Below are 24,203 nucleotides of genomic sequence, written 5' to 3'. Positions count from 1 at the left end.
CAGCTTAGTAACGGAGAGGCGTCTATAAGACACCTATCCATTACTGATCCTATATTGTTACATGCTAAATAAAGACACAGCCAGCGTAAAGTATTTTAATGAAATAAAACAACAGTTTCCCATATTTATTATACGCCTAATTCTACAGGGGCCTCCGATGTTTGGCAAGTATGTACTGTATATGTATTTGTAAAACATTTTTTCTAATACACAGTAGCTGGATGATGGGTCTACTATCCCATCGTCGACTAATGATGCACAGGCAAGACGAAGCCAGAGGAAACTCTGGTAGAGGCTCGGAACGGTACGTGCAAATCGGTCGTCGACCTGGGTATAGGGGCAAAAGACTAATCAAACCATCTAGTATCAGTTTCCCTCAGGATAGCTGGCGCACTACCGAGACCCAATTTTATCAGGAAAAGAAAATGATTAGAGGTCTTGAGGGCGAAACCATCTCAACCTTTACTCACTTTAAATGAGTAAAAAGCATGGCGTGGAATGCGCCTGACCAGCGGGCCCTTTTGGTAAGCAGAACTGGCACTGGGGTATGAACCAAACCCCAGACATGATGTTGGTTGACCTAGACAGCAGGACGGTGGCCTGAGAACTTTGAAGTCCAAAGTGGAGAAGGGTTCCATGTGAACACAAGTTGAACACTGGTCAGTCAGTCCTAAGTGATGGGCGAGCGCCATTCCAAAGGGATGTGCTATGGCTTCCGTTGCCCTTGGCCGATGGAAAGGGAGTCGGCGCCTCGTCGCCTCCCCCCTAACAAAGGGGGGGCACCCAGAGCGGCAACGCAAATGATCCCGGAGAAGCCAGCGGGAGCCCCAGGGCGCGTTCTCTTTAATCAAGATAGTCGTACCACAGAAAAACATTAAATTACATTTCCCTCATGTCTGCTTTGAAACTAGCCTTACATATGGTGCTGATGTACACTAGCGTTTTGTTGAGCTACGGACTTCCTACGTGAAGCCACGCCCACACCTCCGCTGCTCAGCTCCGCCTACGTCCGCATGCAGCCTGTGTACCTATCTTTAACATTAGGTACGCAGGTCATGCGGATGTATGCGGATGCCTCTGCATGCGTCGTTTTGACGATGCAGAGAAAAAAAGAAATTCCAACCAGCTGCGTTCAACGCGGGTCGCAGCATCGCCAAAACAATGCATGTGGAGGCATCCGCACGACCTGCGTACCTAAGGCGGATGTTGGCGGAGGTGAGCAGCGGAGGTGAGCAGCGGAGGTGCAGCCGTGGGTGTGGCTTCACAGAGGAAGTCCGCAGCCCTCTGCAGCTCAGCAAAACACTAGTGTTTAACATTTTAAACGGTATAAAATCGTAGCAGCAATTTTTTTTTTTTTTACAAGGAAATTTACAAAACTTCCCTTTTTAGGTACCAATTCAGTTTTGAAGTGACTTTGGGGGTCCTATATGGTGGAATCCCCCAAAAGTGATACCATTTTAAAAAGGAAGGTGCCACCAGTTTTCTTGTAGTTTGTTTTTTTGTGAAATTAAGCTTAAAGGGAAGGTGCCGCAATTTTGTTTTTGAATTAAAAATTATTGTTTATATAAACAATTACCGTATTTTTAATACAAAATTAATTTTTTTATCTTTAATATCTTTTTTATTATTAATTATTTTTGCAGCCACTGGGCGCCGACATTTTGCTTTGCAGGAGTGTAAGGGTAGCTGCACAACACTTACACTCTGCAAATACGGCAGCCCTGGGCATAGGACTCAGCGGTCGGCGTCCGACCCCATAGCTATAATTGGGCTGCTCCCTGCTGTGATCTGGCCACGCCCCCTGGGCTATCTCCACATCACAGCAGAGGCAGGAGGTCGGCGCCATCTTTCTTCAGCCCACAGTGGAGTGTACCTGTGAGCTCCACTGTGACTGAGAGCCGTGCTGTTGGAGGGGCAGCTACATCTGTCTCCCCCTCACACTGTCAGCGGCTGTTCCCTGTCCTCTGCTGCCTGTCTGATGTCCTCTTATCATGAGCTGCAGAGGTAACACGGGGAGGGGGGAAGAGTCTCTCTGTGCTGCTCCGACTCTGCCTCTCACTGCAGCCACTAATCAAGGACAACAGACTGTGGTTTATCTATTACTATACTGTGTAATACTGACTGCTGAACAGAGTATGTAATCCTCTGCTGTGTGATACTGACTGCCGGCCGTATATCTAATTATCTCCTGTGTGATACTGTCTGATGAGCCGTGTATCTAATCCTATCCTGTCTGCTGAGCTGTGTATCTAATCCTATCCTGTGTGATACTGTCTGCTGAGCCGTGTATCTAATCCTATCCTGTGTGATACTGTCTGCTGAGCTGTGTATCTAATCCTCTCCTATGCAGTCCTCTCCCCCCTGCATGTCTTTCCCCATTGCACACACAGCTCAGTGCGTGCAATAACAGGAACAGCTGCGGTCATGCTGTATTATGGCATTATGTGTGATCTACGGCTGTATTATATGTGATCTATATGGCGGTATTATTTTTAACAGTATTGTGGAATGATGCAAAAGCTATACGACGGTATATGAGAACTAGATTGTGGGATTATTTGTGATATGTGGCGGTATTATGTGAAAATTATATGGTGGTATTGTGTGTGTTCTATGTGGCGGTATTATGTGAGATGTAGGAGGTGGCATTATGTGTGATCTATATGGTGGCACTGTGTGATCTTTATGGCGGCATTATGTGAGAACACTATGGCAGTATTATCTTCAAAAAGGTGACCCATTCTAGGGTGGCTCTGGCTGAGCACCTGCACATGGGTCTGGGGTAATAGAGGGGGCAGCATGACCTCCAGTTAGGAGCAGTCATGGGAGGGCTGGTGAGGCAGCTGAAGAGGGGTCTCATTTTTATCATTACTATATGGCTACATTTCCCCTCAGCGTCACCCCGGACTTCGCCTGTCGCCTCGCTTTCACACATTGCCAGGACAGGATGGAGAAGACCGGATCTGAAGAGGGGAATGGGGTCTTTGCATGCAATGTCTGGATCAGAACAGGCCATCAATCTGCAGAAGTGTTTCCTGGATTTCTGAGGAGACCGTCCATCCATGTGTAGAAAAGACAGCGCTCTATGTACAATCCCTGGCTGCTCCGTGCACTGAACAGGGTGCCCCCCCATAGACCAGCACACTGCTCTCCTGAAATACTCTGCGCTGCTGTCACCCTGCTCCCTCCACCATATATCTCCCAGAATCCTTGTTGCCTGCCATCCTCGGTGACTGTCTACTTGTCAGTATAACTTTGCAATCAGCAACAAAATGGCTGCTCTCTGGGTTCCTGATTATCATCCTCTTATCCCTTAGCAAACACCCAGAAGGGGAGGAGAGATGACATCACACGTCAGCAGACTCCACCCATATTTACTGCAGTGCTGTAATGTGAGCTAGTTGTACACTAGGTTTTTGTCAAATTTCAGCAGCTGCTCCCCCTAGTGTTTAAAAGTGGAAATGCCAAACCTTTTTAAATTTTTCATATTTTACTAAATTATAAACAAATGATAATGTTTTTTTTAAGAAAATGTGAACATTAATTCTTTACATTTTTTCAATTGCTGGAAAATTTTTTTTGGGGGGATAGCACCTTCCCTTTAAATAGCAATTAAAATGTATTAATGCAATGTTTGCACCATTTACAAACATTTCTGTATGAAAAATATTATATTTTCTTACAAATATATATATTTACCACTAGGGGAAGCATTTTCTGTTTTATACCTCAAGCAGCTATAGTGAGACTTACCAGCTTTACTGTTAGCTGGAAAATTGGTGCAGTAACTGCTGACATCACCATTTTCCTCCCCTTTTCGGTGGTCTAGTATCCCCGGGGCAGGATGAAGAGTAGCATCACAGAGCAGTGCCATTTTGTATGTGACTGCCCTGTGACCTGCTATCACCAGCAGTTACTGCATCAGAAGCACAGCTTGTTTACAGAGGAGCTGAAGACAGTGGACTCCAGTGGCAGCATGTATGAAGAGCTTAGACATCTGCTGTGTATGGAGCAGCATTATCCAGTAGGAGCTGTCTGTGACTCTCCATCAGTAAGAAAAAAAAAGGAGCTCCAGGTCTTCAGTGAATGGCCAGACATTGTGGAGAGGGGGGGGGGGTGGGGGGAGAGAATCAAGTAATCTGGCTGAGAGAGACTGATGGGAGAGACACATGTAGTATGAGTGAGAGAGACATGGAGTATGATGAGTGAGATACACATGGAATAGCAGGCGAGAGACACTTGGGCTATGTGCATACATTGCGGATTTTGATGAGTTTCCGAAACGTTTTTGGATGCGCGGCATTGCATCAAATCCGCAGTGTAGTGCACAACCAATGTTAGTAAACGGATTTGCAGCATTTTATTTTCTGCAGCATGTCAATTCTTTTTGGGGATCTGCAGCCATTGAGTCAGGCAAATCCGCCGCAGGTTTAAAAAAGCGGTTTTGCTGCGGAGTTGTTTGAGAAACGCTGTAGATAGGGCGGAGGAAGAGTGTGGGCGGAGGCTGTGTGTGGGCGGAGACAGAGGTGAATGTGTATGTGTGTATCTGTGTCTGTGTGCAGGAACAGGGAGTATACGGTTGGTTTCTTTTATTTTACATTTTTTTTAAATTTTATTTATTTTTTTTACAGGAGATCAAGGGCGTCACATGGATTAGCTGAATAATAAAGATGGGATACTGTAGTGTTTTAATTAATTAAAATACTTTATTCTGGCTGTGTGTTTAACCCCTTAACAACTATAGGATTAGTAATGGATAGGTGTCTTATGGACGCCTCTCCATTACTAAGCCGGTTTGATGTCACCTTACAATACAAACATATGACACCACTACAGGGCAGTGTGAAGAGCGGCTAAGTGCCGAAATTGGCACATCTTAGAGATGCGCTATTTCTGTGGCGGCTGATAGCTGGTGTTTGTAGCTGGGGGATTGGAAGGGTGCAATATCCATGGCCCCTTCTTAGGCTATTAATATAAGCCTGCAGCTGATTGCATAGCCTTTTCTGGTTATTAATTATAGGGGAACTCCACGTCTTTTTTTTTTGGGTGGGGGTGGGGTCCTATTTTAATATCCAGTAAAGGCTAAATATACAGCTGGGGCTGATATTCGTAGCCTGGGAAGATCCATGGGTATTTAACCCTTCCTAGGATATAAACATCATATAGTTCCCACATAATACCTCCATATAGATCATACATAATGCCGCCATATAGTTCTCCCATAATACCATCATATAGAAATCACACACACAATACCACCATGTAGATCACACATAAAACCACCATATAATTCTCACATAATACTGCCACATAGATCACACAGAATCCCACAATGTAGTTCTCACATAATACAGTCATATATTTTTTACATTATTCCACCATACTGATCAAACATAATACCACCATACAGATCCCATAATACCATCATATAGATCACACATAGTGCCATAATACAGATCACACAATACTTGTCGGCATCAAGTGTGGTCTATATGGCAGTGCTATGTAAAAAAATATATAGCGATCATGTGTGATATGATATAGATCGTGTGTGATATATATAGCAGTATTCTGTAATAAATATATATGGCGGTATAATGTGTGGTCTTTAGAATAATAATATTTATTTTTATATAGCGCTAACATTCCACAGGGCTTTATAGTTTGCACACATTATCACTGTCCCCGATGAGGCTCACAATCTAAATTTGTGGGAGTATTATGTGATAGATATGGCGGCATTATGTGTGATCCATACGACAGTGTGCTGGTCTAGGGGGGGGGGGGGGGGTCACAGGGAGAGATATATGGAACAGGGAGCAGGGTGACAGGAGCACAGAGCATTTCAGAAGAGCAGTGTGCTGGTGTATGGGGAGAGTGTGCTCACACATTGACGTGCACAATTGTATACTTGGCCTTTACTGGCTATTAAAATGGGGGACCCAAACAAAAAAAAAAATAAATGATGTGGGGTCCCCCTATAACCACCAGCAAAGGCTATGCAGACAGCTGTGGGATGTGTTGTGAATTCTGCTCTTGGGCTCCCTCCGGTGGTTATGAGGGGTAGTGCTGCGGTAGTTGGATCGCAGCATTTATCAGGTGTATCTATTTTTTGCAATTTGGGCTGGGCTATATAGCCTTGCTTGATCCTTTAGTCAGTGCCAGTTGTCCATTGTTTTTGGAGGATTCACATCCCTTCTGGTCTCTCCTGTTTGCTGTGCTTTTCTTCAAAGATAAGTCCTGGCTTTGTTTTTGCTGTTTGCTGTCCACCTGCTGTGGACCTTATAGTTCTGCGCATTTTCATGTTTTGTCTTGTTCAGCTTTGTCTGTGAAGGATTTTTTGCAGCCAAGCTGGGTCTCTGTAGATGCAGATATACCCTCCATGTCTTTAGTCAGATGTGGTGATTTGTATTTTCTGTGGTGGATATTTTCTAGTGTTTTAACCCCTTTAGCCCCAAGGGTGGTTTGCACGTTAATGACCAGGCCAATTTTTACAATTCTGACCACTGTCCCTTTATGAGGTTATAACTCCGAAACGCTTCAACGGATCCTGGTGATTCTGACATTGTTTTCTCGTGACATATTGTACTTCATGATAGTGGTAAAATTTCTTTGATAGTACCTGCGTTTATTTGTGAAAAAAACGGAAATTTGGCGAAAATTTTGAAAATTTCGCAATTTTCAAACTTTGAATTTTTATGCAATTAAATCACAGAGATATGTCACACAAAATACTTAATAAGTAACATTTCCCACATGTCCCCTTTACATCAGCATAATTTTGGAACCAATTTTTTTTTTTGTTAGGGAGTTATAAGGGTTAAAAGTTGACCAGCAATTTCTCATTTTTACAACACCATTTTTTTTTAGGGACCACGTCTCATTTGAAGTCATTTTGAGGGGTCTATATGATAGAAAATGCCCAAGTGTGACACCATTCTAAAAACTGCACCCCTCAAGGTGCTCAAAACCACATTCAAGAAGTTTATTAACCCTTCAGGTGTTTAATAGGAATTTTTGGAATGTTTAAATAAAAATGAACATTTAACTTTTTTACACAAAAAATTTACTTCAGCTCCAATTTGTTTTATTTTACCAAGGGTAACAGGAGAAATTGGACCCAAAAAGTTGTTGTCCAATTTGTCCTGAGTACGCTGATACCCCATATGTGGCAGTAAACCACTGTTTGGGCGCATGGGAGAGCTCGGAAGGGAAGGAGCGCTATTTGACTTTTCAATGCAAAATTGACAGGAATTGAGATAGGACGCCATGTTGCGTTTGGAGAGCCACTGATGTGCCTAAACATTGAAACCCCCCACAAGTGACACCATTTTGGAAAGTAGACCCCCTAAGGAACTTATCTGGATGTGTGGTGAGCACTTTGACCCACCAAGTGCTTCACAGAAGTTTATAATGCAGAACCGTAAAAATAAAAAATCATATTTTTTCACAAAAATTATATTTTTGCCCCCAATTTTTTATTTTTCCAAGGGTAAGAGAAGAAATTGGACCTCAAAAGTTGTTGTCCAATTTGTCCCGAGTACGCTGATACCCCATATGTAGCAGTAAACCACTGTTTGGGCGCATGGGAGAGCTCGGAAGGGAAGGAGCGCCGTTTGACTTTTCAATGCAAAATTGACAGGATTTGAGATGGGACGCCATGTTGCGTTTGGAGAGCCACTGATGTGCCTAAACATTGAAACCCCCCACAAGTGACACCATTTTGGAAAGTAGACCCCCTAAGGAACTTATCTGGATGTGTGGTGAGCACTTTGACCCACCAAGGGCTTCACAGAAGTTTATAATGCAGAGCCATAAAAATAAAACAAAATTTTTTTCCCACAAAAATTATTTTTTAGCCCCCAGTTTTGTATTTTCCCTAGGGTAACAGGAGAAATTGGACCCCAAAAGTTGTTGTCCAATTTGTCCTGAGTACGCTGATACCCCATATGTGGGGGGGAACCACCGTTTGGGCGCATGGGAGGGTTCGGAAGGGAAGGAGCGCCATTTGGAATGCAGACTTAGATGGAATGGTCTGCAGGCGTCACATTGCGTTTGCAGAGCCCCTAATGTACCTAAACAGTAGAAACCCCCCACAAGTGACACCATTTTGGAAAGTAGACCCCCTAAGGAACTCATCTTGATGTGTTGTGAGAGCTTTGAACCCCCAAGTATTTCACTACAGTTTATAACGCAGAGCCATGCAAATAAAAAATATTTTTTTTTCCACAAAAATTATATTTTAGCCCCCAGTTTTGTATTTTTCCAACGTTAGCAGGAGAAATTGGACCCTAAATGTTGTTGTCCAATTTGTCCAGAGTACGCTGATACCCGATATGTGGGGGGGAACCACCGTTTGGGCGCATGGGAGGGCTCGGAAGGGAAGGAGCATCATTTGGAATGCAGACTTAGATGGATTGGTCTGCAGGCGTCACATTGCGTTTGCAGAGCCCCTAATGTACCTAAACAGTAGAAACCCCCCACAAGTGACCCCATATTGGAAACTAGACCCCTCAATGAACTTATCTAGATGTGTTGTGAGAACTTTGAACCCCAAGTGTTTCACTACAGTTTATAACGCAGAGCCGTGAAAATAAAAAATCTTTTTGTTTTCCCACAAAAATTATTTTTTAGCCCCCAGTTTTGTATTTTCCCAAGGGTAACAGGAGAAATTGGTCCACAAAAGTTGTTGTCCAATTTGTCCTGAGTACGCTGATACCCCATATGTTGGGGTAAACCCCTGTTTGGGCACACAGGAGAGCTCGGAAGGGAAGGAGCACTGTTTTACTTTTTCAACGCAGAATTGGCTGGAATTGAGATCGGACGCCATGTCGTGTTTGGAGAGCCCCTGATGTGCCGAAACAGTGGAAACCCCCCAATTATAACTGAAACCCTAATCTAAACACACCCCTAACCCTAATTCCAACGGTAACCCTAACCACACCTCTAACCCTGACACACCCCTAACCCTAATCCCAACCCTATTCCCAACTGTAAATGTAATCTAAACCCTAACCCTAACTTTAGCCCCAACCCTAACTTTAGCCCCAACCCTAACTGTAGCCCCAACCCTAACCCTAGCCCTAACCCTAGCCCTAACCCTAGCCCTAACCCTAACCCTAGCCCTAGCCCTAGCCCTAACCCTAGCCCTAACCCTAATCCTAGCCCTAACCCTAGCCCTAATGGGAAAATGGAAATAAATACATTTTTTTTTATTTTTCCCTAACTAAGGGGGTGATGAAGGGGGGTTTGATTTACTTTTATAGCGAGTTTTTTAGTGGATTTTTATGATTGGCAGCCGTCACACACTGAAAGACCCTTTTTATTGCAAAAAATATTTTTTGCAATACCACATTTTGAGAGCTATAATTTTTCCATATTTTGGTCCACAGAGTCATGTGAGGTCTTGTTTTTTGCGGGACAAGTTGACGTTTTTATTGAAAACATTTTTGGGCACGTGACATTTTTTTTATCGCTTTTTATTCCGATTTTTGTGAGGAAGAATGACCAAAAGCCAGCTATTCATGAATTTCTATTGGGGGAGGCGTTTATACCGTTCCGCGTTTGGTAAAATTGATAAATCAGTTTTATTCTTCGGGTCAGTACGATTACAGCGATACCTCATTTATATCATTTTTTTATGGTTTGGTGCTTTTATACGATAAAAACTATTTTACAGAAAAAATAATTATTTTTGCATCGCTTTATTCTCAGGACTATAACTTTTTTATTTTTTTGCTGATGATGCTGTATGGCGGCTCTTTTTTTGCGGGACAATATGACGCTTTCAGCGGTACCATGGTTATTTATATCTGTCCTTTTGATCGCGTGTTATTCCACTTTTTGTTCGGCGGTATGATAATAAAGCGTTGTTTTTTGCCTCGTTTTTTTTTTTTTTTTTTCTTACGGTGTTTACTGAAGGGGTTAACTAGTGGGACAGTTTTATAGGTCGGGTCGTTACGGACGCGGCGATACTAAATATGTGTACTTTTATTGGTTTTTTTTTTTATTTAGATGAAGAAATGTATTTATGGGAATAATATTTTTTTTTTTTTTCATTATTTTGGAATATTTTTTTTTATTTTTTTTACACATTTGGAAAATTTTTTTTTTACTTTTTTACTTTGTCCCAGGGGGGGACATCACAGATCAGTGATCTGACAGTTTGCACAGCACTGTCAGATCACTGATCTGACATGCAGCGCTGCAGCCTTCACAGTGCCTGCTCTGAGCAGGCTCTGTGAAGCCACCTCCCTCCCTGCAGGACCCGGATCCGCGGCCATCTTGGATCCGGGGCTCGAGCAGGGAGGGAGGTGAGGAGACCCTCGCAGCAACGCGATCACATCGCGTTGCTGCGGGGGGCTCAGGGAAGCCCGCAGGGAGCCCCCTCCCTGCGCGGTGCTTCCCTGCACCGCCGGCACATCGCGATCATCTTTGATCGCGGTGTGCCAGGGGTTAATGTGCCGGGGGCGGTCCGTGACCGCTCCTGGCACATAGTGCCGGATGTCAGCTGCGATAAGCAGCTGACACCCGGCCGCGATCGGCCGCGCTCCCCCCGTGAGCGCGGCCGATCGGCTATGACGTACTATCCCGTCCAGGGTCAGATAAGCCCAGGGCACCTCGACGGGATAGTACGTCTAAGGTCACAGAGGGGTTAATACTGACCGCATAGTACTCTGTTCTATTCTTATGGCCTCCTATGCTAAATCCTGATTTCATATCTGCGTATGTTATTTCCCTCTCCTCTCACAGTTAATATTTGTGGGGGGCTGTCTATCCTTTGGGGATTTTCTCTGAGGCAAGATAGGTTTCCTGTTTCTGTCTTTAGGGGTAGTTAGTTCTTAGGCTGTGTCGAGGGGTCTAGGGAGTGTTAGGTACCCCCCACGGCTACTTCTAGTTGCGCTGCTAAGTTCAGGGTTTGCGGTCAGTACAGGTACCACCTTCTCCAGAGTACGTCTCATGCTGCTCCAAGGCCACCAGATCATAACAGGGATGAAATTAATAGCCTAGGAAGGGGCCATGGATATGCCCCCCCAGCTAAAAATATCACCTCTCAGCCGCCCCAGAAATGGTGCATCTATTAGATGCGCCTTTTCTGGCGCTTTGCCCGGCTCTTTCCACTTGCCCTGTAGAGGTGGAAGGTGGGGTTCATATTTGTGGGGTTGATGTCACCTTTGTATTGTCCGGTGACATCAAGCCCACGGTTTAGTAATGGAGAGGCGTCTATAAGACACCTATCCATTACTAATCCTATAGTTGTATTGTAAATAAAGACAGGCAGAATAAAGTACTTTCTTAATCTTAATTAAACCATACTTACCGAACTCAATCCCCGACTCCCTCATCTCCTGCAACAAAAATAAAATAAACCACAGATATTCTTCACCCGTCCGCAGAGAAGATAATCCATAATGTCCCACGATGATCCTGATCACTTTGAGAGCAGTCACATCAGTGATATGACTGCTCTCAAAGATAGCCGGTCATACACTGACAGGAGGTGATCGCCCCCTGCAATGGATCACTAGGCCGCCATGAATATGTTTTTTTTTATTTTTATGTTAATGTGTATGTAATGTAACTTTTTTTTTAAAACTGCGAGCACAGGTACCGGCAGATACTACTCTCCCATCAGACATAACCCCACGGGAGTAGTAGTCACATCGGTCCGCGCCTGCTTTTTTTACCGCAGGTCACAGTCAGCTGCGGAATAACGATGACATCTGCCAGCATGATCCCGCAGCGCTGTGACCGACAGTAGCGTTACAGCAGGTGACCGTCACAGCTGTGGGGTGACGCTGACATTTGACAGCATAACCCCTTCAGCTGTGTGTGTAATGGGGAAAGACATGCAGGGGGATAGGAGTGCATAGGAGGGAGAGCGACCCATGGGGAGACATGCAGGGGGGAGAGGAGAGAGAGCGACCCATAGGGGGAGAGGCATGCAGGGGGAGAGGAGTGCATAGGAGCGAGAGAGACATGGCACGGGGGGGGGATAGAGAGCACACATGGGGAGAGAGACGAGGCACAAGGCGGGATAGAGAGCACACATGGGGAGAGAGACAAGGCACAAGGCGGGATAGAGAGCACACATGGGGAGAGAGACCAGGCACAGGGCGGGATAGAGAGCACACATGGGGAGAGAGACCAAGCACAAGGCGGGATAGAGAGCACACATGGGGAGAGAGACAAGGCGGGATAGAGAGCACACATGGGGAGAGAGACCAGGCACAGGGCGGGATAGAGAGCACACATGGGGAGAGAGACCAAGCACAGGGCAGGATAAAGCACACAGGGATAGAGCACACATGGGGAGGGAGACCAGGCACAGGGTGATGGGAGAGCACACATGGGGAGAAAGCACACATGGGGAGAGACAGTCACCTCCAGGGTCATGGAGGGAGATTTATGGGGGAAAGAGCAGGGTGACCACAGAACAGTATTTCAGGAGAGCAGTATGCTGGTCTATGGGGGGGTCACAGAGGGAGATATATGGGGGAAGGAGCAAGGTGACCGCAGCACAGAGTATTTCAGGAGAACAGTGTGCAGGTCTATGTGGTGGGGTATGTGTTGGAGTCACAGAGGGAGACATTTTGGGGGAAGGAGCAGGGTGACAGCAGCACAGAGTATTTCAGGACATAAATGTGCTGAACTATGGGAGATCACAGAGGAAATATATGGTGGAAGGATACATGATCCCTGTTGTGTGCATGCTATTCTCTCCCGTTTTGTGAACATTCTTGTCATCCCCCCACCTTTTAATCACTGTCCTGTTCTTTCTCTTACATTCCAGGTGTCAACTCCCTCTCTCTGCAGGCTGTGAATGCAGCTTACCAGAGATCGGAGATCACTGGGACTGTGTGCATGTGGGACACAGTAGAGCAGGGCAGCCTGTGAGGAGCAGAGGATGTCTGCTCAGGACGCACAGTGCTGTGCCTGGAGTAACAGGACAGAGGAGGACGGAGGTAAATCACCCGCACTCACCACTCTCTATCCTAAGGCTCCAGTGAGCGCTTCTCTACTCTGCTGTCCACCATCTCCACATCTACAGCCTGTCCTCACAACACAGAACCCCTGTTATGTCAGAAGTGAAGAGTACAGCTTCTCACATACAGGTCCTGTGATAGAGAGTAAAGTGGAGCTCAGGGGATAGTACTGGGCTATAATAAAATGGCGGCCAGCCACACCTACAGCAGTGAATTGTGCAGCAATCAGAAGTGTACCCAGTTCACTGCTAATGCGGCTGCAATGTTAGAGATAAGACAGCCGCTGACCCCATCTCCTATGACCATGCGGTGCCGTATTATGACACTGATGGTGTTGTGCTGCTACTGTGAAAACCAGATGTCAGCCCCCAGTGCCTTCTTTAAACTCATAACACACAAAATAAGTTTCACATGCATTCAAAACTTGGTTATAACAGCATCTTATGCTACATTACATTGATTTATTACAAATAGGGTACCTTCCCATTAAAAACTGCACCCGTCAAGATATTCAAAATTGCTTTCAGGAAGTTTATTAACCCTTCAGGTGCTTTTCAGGAATTATTGCAAAGTGACATGACAGGAATGAAAGCATTTATTTTTAACACCTAAATGTTTCTAACGTCTGAACAGGTCAGTATAGCTGGAAGACTAAGGCCGTTATTCAGACATGAATTGCCATTGCAAACATTAGGACAGCACAATCAAGATCTTAGGGTGCCAAAGAGGTTAAAGAGGGAGCCCCCACACAACTATCTAGACACTGTAGTCACTATTTACAGCAGAATGTAAGTGCTTAAATGGCCATGGATGATGCCACACTGATCATGACTGATGCAGCAAGTTGTCAGCTACAGTGTACAGCTGATCGCTTCTGGATTGTCATCTGTCGGAGGATGCTATTCTCTTATATCGCAGGTCAGTTTTAAGTCGTATTGGTGGTCATTAAGGGGTAAAACTAGTTTCCCATGATTCACTACTTCATACTACGACTAAGAGCGCCTGTTTGCTCCAAAAACGTATCAGTTTTTAATTCACTTGTTTTTATGGATTCAGAATACATGCATTTTTATTCACTGGATAGAAGTGTTGACAATTTCCTCTATTACCACCTTGCTTTGATCCCACTGGTGCTTCACAGAACTTTAGAATATTGTATAAACATTTTTTATGAAAATGTAGCTTCAGACCCAAATTTCTAATTTTCACAAGGGTAACAAAATAAATTGCACAGCACAATAGATGTTATTTGCAATTTCTCCCGAGTATGCAGATACTCCACGTGGTCGGAAACTAATGATTGGGCACACAGCAGAGCTCGGAAAGGAAAAAGCATCACTTTATTGTTTTCTGGGTCAAACTGAAGATCAATGTCTTTTGGAAAACCCCTGAAACCACAACCTTGAGGAATTATGTAGAGGTGTAGTGAGCATTTTAAACTAACGGGTGATTTGCAGAATTTTAGAACATTGAGCAATGCAAATTAAAAAGAATAATTTTTCCCTAAAAAAATGTGCTTTAGACTAAAATGTATGATTTTCACAAAGGTAACATGAGAAAATAGATCCCACTATTTGTTGCACTATTTCACCTTAGCATGCCAATGCCCCCAAAAGGGGTCAGAATCTACTGTTTGGACTCATGTCAGTGCTCAAAAGGAAAAAAGGGCTATTTGATTAAGTGCAAATTTTAAGGACTAGGTTGAAGACTCCATGATGAATTTGGAGAGCCACCCCACCCCCCAGAGGCCAAACAAGTAGGTGCCCTCACCCCCCACTACCACCAAAAATGATCCCATGTTGGAAATTACACCCCACAGAATTCATTTAGGGGTGTGATGAGCATCTTAAGCCCATCTTGAGTCCTCCTCCCTCTGAAAAGGCCAGCATCACTGGATCAGAGGAAAATAGATCTGGTAGCAGTCAGAACTAGCAAAGTACAGGCAGAAAAAACCCATTTAGTGGATGCAGACAAGTACAGCACTTTATCTCCCATTAATGTAGATGTACTGAAATTACTTGGCAGTTGTCACTAATCAACATGCCCCACTGTGTGTGAAGACCTTTCAATAATATTTAGGAATAAACACAAACATTTTAATAAATTCTTAAAAATTAGGACTTTAATACTGAAATCTCACCATTTGTGCCCTTGTGAAGACAGTCAATGCCAAGTGCAGGGTTATTGTCCTTCAATTGTTTTGCACGTACTTCAGTCATAGTTTGAATAGGATTCATACCACTGTTCTCTGCAAGTGACATTGGGATAGCTTCCAGGGCATCAGCAAAAGCTTGCATTGCATACTGCTCCAATGATGGACACTACATGCAAAATGGAAGTAAAAATATGAACTCAACTTTTATTTAAATAACTGGCTAAAATATAGTACAACAACATCCACACACCTCCCAACCGTCCCGGATCCAGTGGGACTGTCCCGATTTTGACAGTCAGCCCCGAAATCACGGGCGGGACACTAGTTGTTCCGCACTGGTTGGGAGGTGTGATATTAAATATCAACCGGTCAGCTCCCCGAGTCCCTGCACACACAGTGCAGCACACCACATATTGGCTGCTCTGTGCGCACAGGACCTGTGATTAGGTCACAGGATGGGAGGAGTCAGGGGTCACATCATAGGGAGGACCTCAGTGTACAGTAATCTGCTGGTTGTCGTGGTGCTGGACGAGGGTAAGCGTATGTGTGAGGTCAGGTGGTGTTTACAGTGTGGATGTAGCAGAGCAGTGTGTGTACGAGGTGTATGGATCGGAGCAACGTGTGAAAGATGTATGGAGCAGAGTCGTGTGTACGAGGTGTACGGAGCAGAGCCACGTGTGTACAAGGTATAAGGAGCGGAGTTTGCAATGTGTACGGAGTGGAGTCGTGTGTGTACGAGGTGTACGGAGTGGAGCCATGTGTATATGAGGTGTACGGAGAGGAGCCGTGTGTACGAGGTGTACAGAGCGGAGTCGTGTGTGTATGAGGTGTATGGAGAGGAACCGTGTGTATGAGGTGTACGGAGCGGAGCCGTGTGTGCGCGAGGTGTACGGAGCGGAGCCGTGTGTGTACGGAACGGAGCCGCGTGTGCAAGGTGTATGGAGCGGATTCGTGTGTGTGTGTACGAGGTGTGTGGAGCGGATTCGTGTGTATACGAGGTGTAAGGAGTGGATGCTAGCTGTGTCGAATCGGAGCAGATATTGTTCCTCGCTCTGACACTGACTGGCACAGGAGACACGGAGAGGTCTTTATCAGTGGCATATCACAGCTGCAGTGACAAGAGCAGTCAGCAGCACAGCTGGATGACATCATTCAGCACCGCGGGAGTGGAAGCTGCCGGCTGCTGCGAGGGAGCGCTGTGAAAGGTGTGTATAGTGATGGAGAAGGCAATGAAGGGGTGGGGTAAATATGTGTGGCCATTATACTGTACCCAGCATCGTGTGGGGCCATTATACTGTACCCAGCATCGTGTGGGGCCATTATACTGTACAAAGCATCATGTGAGCTCAATGTACAAAGCATCATGTGAGCTCATTATACTGTATGGACCATCATGTGGGGCCAGTATACTGTACGCAGCATCATGTGGGGCCATTATACAGTATGGAGCATCATGTGTGGCCATTATACAGTATGGAGCATCATGTGGAGCCATTATACAGTATGGAGCATCATGTGTGGTCAATATACAGTATGAAGCATCATGTGTGGCCATTATACAGTACGGAGCATCATGTGGAGCTATTATACAGTATGCAGCATCATGTGTGGCATTATACAGTATGGAGCATCATGTGTGGCCATTATACAGTATAGAGCATTATGTGGAGCCATTATACAGTATGGAGCATCATGTGTGGCCATTATACAGTATGGAGCATCATGTGTGGCCATTATACAGTATAGAGCATTATGTGGAGCCATTATACAGTATGGAGCATCATGTGTGGCCATTATACAGAATGAAGCACTGTGTGGAACCATTATACAGTATGGAGCACTGTGTGGCCATATTTTTTGTTTATAATTCTTGTTTATGAAACATTGTGATCAGCAGTGCAAAATGGGTGTGGTTGGGGCGTGACTAGTTGTGAAATGGGTGTGGTCAGAGGTGTGGTGTAAAATACACCGCAGCGCGCCGCTAACTTTGTCCCTCTTTCCCTTCCTCAAAAGTTGGGAGGTATGCATCCATGAGGGAATTAACAGAAATGCACAAATTCAAAATCATAAAAATTGTATTATAAATTTTTTTAAAAACTATTGAAATAGTATGACAAATAACAAAAAAAAGTAACCTCTGATGTAAGGGACACAATATGCTACGGCCTTCTTTATCCACATTGATTAAAGAGTGGATAAAAAAAAGTAAATGCCAAAAACAATCTGCACAAAACAGTTCAGAAACAGGAACACATGGGCTACTTGCACAGTGAACAAGTCTGTATGATCATGTTCACACACCACCAAGAAACCTGAAGACACAAAAGAGAATAGTAAAACCAAAAACACTCAGTTTGAAAAAATGTTGCAGTAATCCGCAAGTGCTAGTAAAAGATGTAAAAAAACAGGGTATTTGGTTGATACGTTTTTTGCAAAAAATGTATACTAAGCTGCTCTACTAATCTTCACGGTATACCCTTATCAGAGCAGTCCTAACTAATGTATGCAATCCCTATCTGATGTATTTAAAAACCTGATCATCTGTATATAACCTGTGTGAACAGGGTTCAGAGAGGAAAAATCCATGTGTGCATACAGGGTAGAACAGCTTTTGTGCAGATAGCCCAAGAGGAGTGGTGGAACTCCCCAGTCTTGTAGACACAAGAGAACAATATGGAAACAGGAACACATGGGCTACTTGCACAGTGAACAAGTCTGTATGATCATGTTCACACACCACCAAGAAACCTGAAGACACAAAAGAGAATAGTAAAACCAAAAACACTCAGTTTGAAAAAATGTTGCAGTAATCCGCAAGTGCTAGTAAAAGATGTAAAAAACAGGGTATTTGGTTGATACGTTTTTTGCAAAAAATGTATACTAAGCTGCTCTACCAATCTTCACGGTATACCCTTATCAGAGCAGTCCTAACTAATGTATGCAATCCCTATCTGATGTATTTAAAAACCTGATCATCTGTATATAACCTGTGTGAACAGGGTTCAGAGAGGGTTCAGACAAGCCAAAAAAATCAGATGAGCAATCTACACCTGACTAATTATCAGTGAACATAGGCTGGCTATATTCCTAGTGCCTTATGTTTAAGTATCAAGGTGTCCCTGGTCCTCATATGTCCGAATCCGATTGGAAACTACCCAGAATAACCAACGTAACGCAGACTGGAATAATGCTGGATATACTTACAATGTGTGGAGCTGGTGCTGTGCCCCTCTAGCCCGACGCACGTTTCATCCACACTTCTTCAGGGGGCGTGCCAGGGAATAGGTCTTTTAACCTATTCTGCTACCAATTTTGATACAGATGATATATTGCATTTTATATGTATGAAGCCTAATTTAATACTGGCCTACATTAGTTATTAGTTGGGTAGATTCATTAGCATACAATACTCATTTTTTGTGAGATTTTTATAAATGTTTATTTATTATAATGTATTTCTTTTATGAGTATATGTATATTGATAAATTTTAAAGTATGCACCTAATTAGTTTCACAATTATATAAGCTTTTGTATACTTAATAAATATCCACACCACTTGAAATATTTGTATCACAATGATAAGCCTTATTGTTATATTATATAACTACACTTAAATCATTTTTTGCACTTTAGACACTTTACACATTATACTTAGCAGCTTTCCAAGGTTGTTGAAGGGCTAGGAGTTGTGTGCGCTGTTTAGGTCCGTCAACCCCAGACTCGAAACTCTGTCAACTCAAAGCCAGCTGACACTTATAGCAGCCGTTACTATGGCTGCCTGAGTGTTTGCGGCTCACTAGCCGGAGATGACGAGTCACTTCCGGTGGGGAGATGGAATGACGCGGTGCGCAGTGTCTCCATGGAGACTTCAAAAATACACGTGATGTTATTGTAGGCAGGCTATTGGTAGCAGGATAGGTTAAAAGACCGGATCTCCTTCTTCCCCGACACACCCCCTGAAGAAGTGTGGATGAAACATGCGTCAGGGTAGAGGGAAACGGCACCAGTTCCACACATTGTAAGTATATCCAGCATTATTCCAGTCTGCATTGCGTTAGTTATCCTGGGTAGTTTCCAATTGGATTCAGACATATGAGGACCAGGGACACCTTGATACTTAAGGAGCCGGTAGCATATTGTGTCCCTTACATCAGAGGTTACTTTGTTTTTTGTTATACTATTTCAATAGTTTTTAAAACTGTAATAAAATACCGTACAATTTTTATGATAATTTTGAATTTGTGCATTTCTGTTCACTCCCTCATGAATGTTGTAGTGCAACAGACGGAATAAGATAGTGTACTTGGCACATTATGATTGCTGGATCATATATTAATAAATGTAGAACACAGTACAGCCTAAAAAAACCAAACAACAAACACCTAATTGGTAGAAGGTATGATAAGTTTGATCAGCCATTTAAAAAAAGAAATTACTGCAGCATGCAACATAAACAATCATTTTACTTTTTGTATACATGTTAAAATTTACCTTGTCTGCTGCCTGGCTAACTGCTAATGCACAAGATATCTCTGCAGCTCCACCACCATAAACAATACGACTGTCACGTACCAAGTTGCGAATGACACACAATGCATCATGAAGTGAACGCTTGGCTTCTTCAATAATCTGTAAATGTGAACCATATATTTTACATTATATTCAGTTTTAAATAAGAAATTAAAGTAAAAAAATAAATAAAAAGAAACTGAAGTATGAAGACATTTATCTCAATATGGTAATAAATCAGCACTTATACTCCTTGTACAAATCCTTATATGTCTTTTCATGGCTGCATTATCTTATTTTGTTTAGAAACCGAATTGACTCATTTTATGCTCGTTTTCAATGTCTTGAGTTGGGAAAATAAACAAAATACAGTGCTATTTTCTATGTTTTCTTTTTTTTTTTAAATTGGATATGAATAGTCATTGGGGTCGATTCATCAAGAATGGCATAACACTCGACCCATGCCAGCCTCCAAGCAATAGAAGAGGTTTCAAATTCATTAAGAAGCATATGCCAATGAATGAATTCTGTGTTTCGGATTGGTGTGCAAAGCATCAGAAATGCTATTCTAGTCATGCCCTAACCCAGCTTTGCAATTTCGGCAGAGTCAATTTCATGCGGCTTGAAAACGACAATTTTTGCACAGCTCTGCATTGTGCCAAAATTGTCCAACTTTTAAAAGCTTCCTCCACATTTGTGATGTAAAAGCTTTGATGAATCAGCCCACTGTGCTTTGGATTGTGAGGTTTCACCAGAAAGAGATCAGGAGCCCTGCAACCGGTAGCATTAGCTGTATCATTTTCACAGCACTAGAGCAGGGATAAGAATAATGATCTTTATTTATATAGCGCCAACATATTCCACAGCGCTTTACAGTTTAACAATTTCAAACATAACAGTCACAAGTAACAATGTTAACAACACAATAATTAAAGCAAAATAAGACGACCCTGCTCGTGAGAGCTTACAATCTACAATGAGGTGGGGGAGATACAAAGGACAGGTGTGTATTTACAATGATGTATTTACAATGATGGTCCAGCTATCTTCAGGGGGTGAGGGATAGATGGAGATAGTGAATGGGCTGCACACACACAAACATAAAATGACTGATTAGGGAATGTGATAGGTCGCTCTGAACAAATGTGTTTTGAGCGAGCGCCTAAAACTATGCAAATTGTGGATGGTTTTAATATCTTGGGGTAGAGCATTCCAGAGGATTGGCGCAGCTCGGTAGAAGTCTTGGAGTCGGGAGTGGGAGGTTTGGATTAGAGCAGAAGTTAGTCAAAAGTCGTTTGCAGAGCGCAGTGGTTGGTTAGGCCAATGGACAGAAATGAGGGAGACGTAAGGGGGTGCTGTACTATGGAGAACTTTGTGGGTGAGAACAATTACTTGGAATTGTATCCTGTAATGAATGGGCAGCCAGTGTAATGACTGGCGAAGAGCGGACACATCTGAATACCGATTAGATGGACAACCCTGGCTGCTGCATTAAGGATAGACTGGAGAGGGGAAAGTCGAGGGAGGGGGAGGCCAATTAATAGAGCATTACAGTAGTCCAGGTGGGAGTGGATCAGGGTGACAGTGAGGGTTTTTGTTGTTTCCATGGTGAGAAAAGGATGGATTCTAGAGATATTCTTTAGGTGTAAGCGGCAAGAGATTGTATATGGGAAGGGAAGGAGAGATCGGAGTCAAATATAACACCCAGACAGCGTGCCTGCTGCCAGGGTGTTATTATGGTGCCACCCACGGAGAGGGAAATGTCAGATTTAGGGAGGTTAGTAGATGGCAGGAGCAGAAGAAGTTCAGTTTTGGAGAGGTTGAGTTTCAGATAAGAGTGCGGACATGATGTTGGAGACTGCGGACAGATAGTCACTGGCGTTTTGTAGTATGGCGGGGTAAGGTCAGGGGATGACGTGTATAGTTGTGCGTCATCAGCGTAAAGATGGTACTGAAAGCCAAATCTGCTGATTGTCTGTCCAATTGGGGCTGTGTAGAGAGAAGAGAAGGGGGCCAAGGACTGAGCCCTGAGGTACCCCAACAGCAAGAGGAAGAGGTGATGAAGTGGAGGCAGCAAACAAAACACTGAAGGAGCGGTCAGAAAGGTAGAAATAGAACCAGGAGAGAGCAATGTCCTTAATGCCTAGTGACTGGAGCCTAGAGAGTAGGAGAGGGTGGTCAATAGTGTCGAAAGCTGCAGAAAGGTCGAGAAGAATGAGCAGAGAGTGTTCACCATTGCATTTTGCTGTCAGGTCATTGGTCACTTTGATGAGTGCAGATTCTGTCGAATGTAGGGGGTGGAAACCGGACGGTGAAGGGTCTAGGAGGGAATCAGTAGAGAGGCAATGGGTAAGGCGGGAGTATATCAGGCGCTCCAAGAGTTTAGAGAAGGGGAGTTTGGAGACTGGTCTGTAGTTATTTGTGCAGGATGGGTCGAGGGTGGGTTTCTTTAGTAATGGAGTAATGATAGAGTGTTTGAAGGAGGATGGGAAAATGCTTGAGGTGAGGGAGAGTTTAAAGATTGTAGTTAGGCGAGTTGTGACAACTGGAGAGAGAGACTGGAGGAGATGAGAGGGAATGGGGTCAGTAGTGCATGTAGTCGGACGAAAAAAAGAGAGGAGCTTGGAGACTTCTTCTGTGATGGGATCGAATGTGGAGAGTGAGCCAGGGGAAATGCAGGGAGGGATGGGAGTCACTGCACTTAGTGGCTGGGAGCAGATTTCCTGACGGATATTGTCTATTTTCTCTATAAAGTGGGAGGCCAGGTTATCAGCACAAATGTCTGTGATAGAGGCTTGTGCTTTTGGCCTGAGGAGGGAGTGAAATGTGTCAAAAAGTTTCTTGGGGTTGTTAGACAGTGAGGAGATTAGGGTGGTGAAGTAGGTCTGTTTGGCAAGGTGAAGAGCAGAGTTATAGGTTTGTAACAAATCTGAAGAGGATGAAGTCTTCTGGTGTGCGAGTTTTCCTCCATAAGTGTTCAGCACTCCTAGAGCATCGCTGGAGAAATTGAATTTGCTATGTGAGCCAGGCCTGTTTCACTCTGTTTTGAGGTTCTGAGGGTGAGGGGTGCTACTTGGTCCAGGGTGCTTTTAAGAGTGTCATTGAAGTGATGTACAGCGAGATCAGGACAGGAAAAAAGAGGAGATTGGGGACAATGATGAGTGTAGGGAGTCAGTGTATGAGGGTTAATGGCGTGTAGATTTCTGACTGAATGGTAGGTAGGAGTGTGCTGGGGTGGGCAAGGATTTGTGAGCGTGAAGGAGAGAATGTTGTGGTCAGAGAGGGGGAAGCGGTGAGTTATTTAGGCAGGAGATTGAACTGAGCCGGACAAAGACCAAGTCAAGGGTATTACCATCCTTGTGTGTCTCAGAGGTTGAGAGCTGTGAGAGGCCAAGAGAAGTGGTTAGTGATAGAAGCTGGGACACAGATGTGGAAGTGGGGCTGTTGATGGGGATGTTGAAGTCTCCCAGGATAAGGGTTGGGAATTCTGAGGACAAAGTGCGGCAGCCAGGCCGAGAAATGGTCCAGGAAGTGGGTGGGTGAGCCTGGGGGCCGGTATATGACTGCTACTCTGAGGGAGAGGGGACGAAAGAGCCTGATGGTGTGGACCACAAAAGAAGGGAATGACAGTGACGAAACTGGGGGGAATGACCTGGAAGGTGCATTGTGGGGACAGGAGTATGCCGACTCCACCACCAGGTCTATTTGTGGGTCTCGGGGAATGGGAGAATTGTAAGCCACCATGAGAAATGGCAGCGGGGGAGACCGTGTCAGAGTCCTGGATGCAGGTTTCAGTGAGGGCCAACAGATTTAGAGAGTTGTTCAGAAAGTAGTTGTGCAGACCGTGGATTCCAAACGGCACAATTGATAGAGTGGTGAGGGAGTGCAAGTAATATTAATAAGGTTAGTATGGTTTTGATATGAGGTAGGGTAGCGGTTGGGGGACCGGGGCTGAGGGAGATGCACCCCAAAATCAGTAGGAGTAGGAAGATAAAGAGCAAGTAGTATTAGGAAGTGTATGAAGTTTTTTTTGTGCAGTGTGTTTTGGCAAGATTGGCTGAGGTTTTTCAGGAAGGTGAGAAGTGCATGGGAGCTGTACAAGGGAGAGGGAAGGAGAGAAGAGATGATGTATATTAGTCGTGAGGGAGGGGGGATTGCGTGGTGAATGTGGATTGCAAGGGAACATAGGAGGATAGGAAAAAAGCACATGGACAAAAGGGAGAGAAGAGTGTGGGTGCCTGAATCCTGCCCTGACTAACTGCTATGGAGTAACTGCCCTATAACTTGATGCTTAGCTAATGCAATGCTTTGCTAATGCAATGCTTTGCTGAATGCGTGCGACCCCACACGTGTGCACCCCTAAAAATGAATCTAAATTTATAGGCCCCTAGTGCAGGGAGAGGAGAGCGGGATTATGGGAGCTGGTTAGTTATAAATTAGAGACAGCTGCTCAACACATCCTGGTATGGAGAAGGTGATCAAAGACCCCATCCTGATTGCATCTCTATACTATAGCACCTCTGCTGAGAAACATCTACAGAGATCCCTCCCT

At 44.3% G+C, this 24,203-nt stretch overlaps 1 protein-coding gene across 1 annotated transcript in view; it reads right to left on the bottom strand.

Annotated features, from left to right (window-relative positions):
• CCT5 (chaperonin containing TCP1 subunit 5) overlaps positions 1-24,203 on the bottom strand; it is a 329,132-nt gene that overhangs the window by 13,736 nt on the left and 291,193 nt on the right. Inside the window, exons 9-10 of the mRNA XM_069730418.1 lie at positions 19,634-19,771; positions 15,127-15,307 (exon numbers count right to left, since the gene is read on the bottom strand). Coding sequence (XP_069586519.1) covers positions 15,127-15,307; positions 19,634-19,771 — 319 coding nt within the window. The remainder of the gene's footprint in view (positions 1-15,126; positions 15,308-19,633; positions 19,772-24,203) is intronic.

This window comes from Ranitomeya imitator, chromosome 6 (genome assembly GCF_032444005.1).
Source record: "Ranitomeya imitator isolate aRanImi1 chromosome 6, aRanImi1.pri, whole genome shotgun sequence".
NCBI classification, from domain to species: domain Eukaryota; kingdom Metazoa; phylum Chordata; class Amphibia; order Anura; family Dendrobatidae; genus Ranitomeya; species Ranitomeya imitator.
Note: the sequence above shows the minus strand (reverse complement) of the source record. Positions and strands in the feature narration are given on the sequence as shown.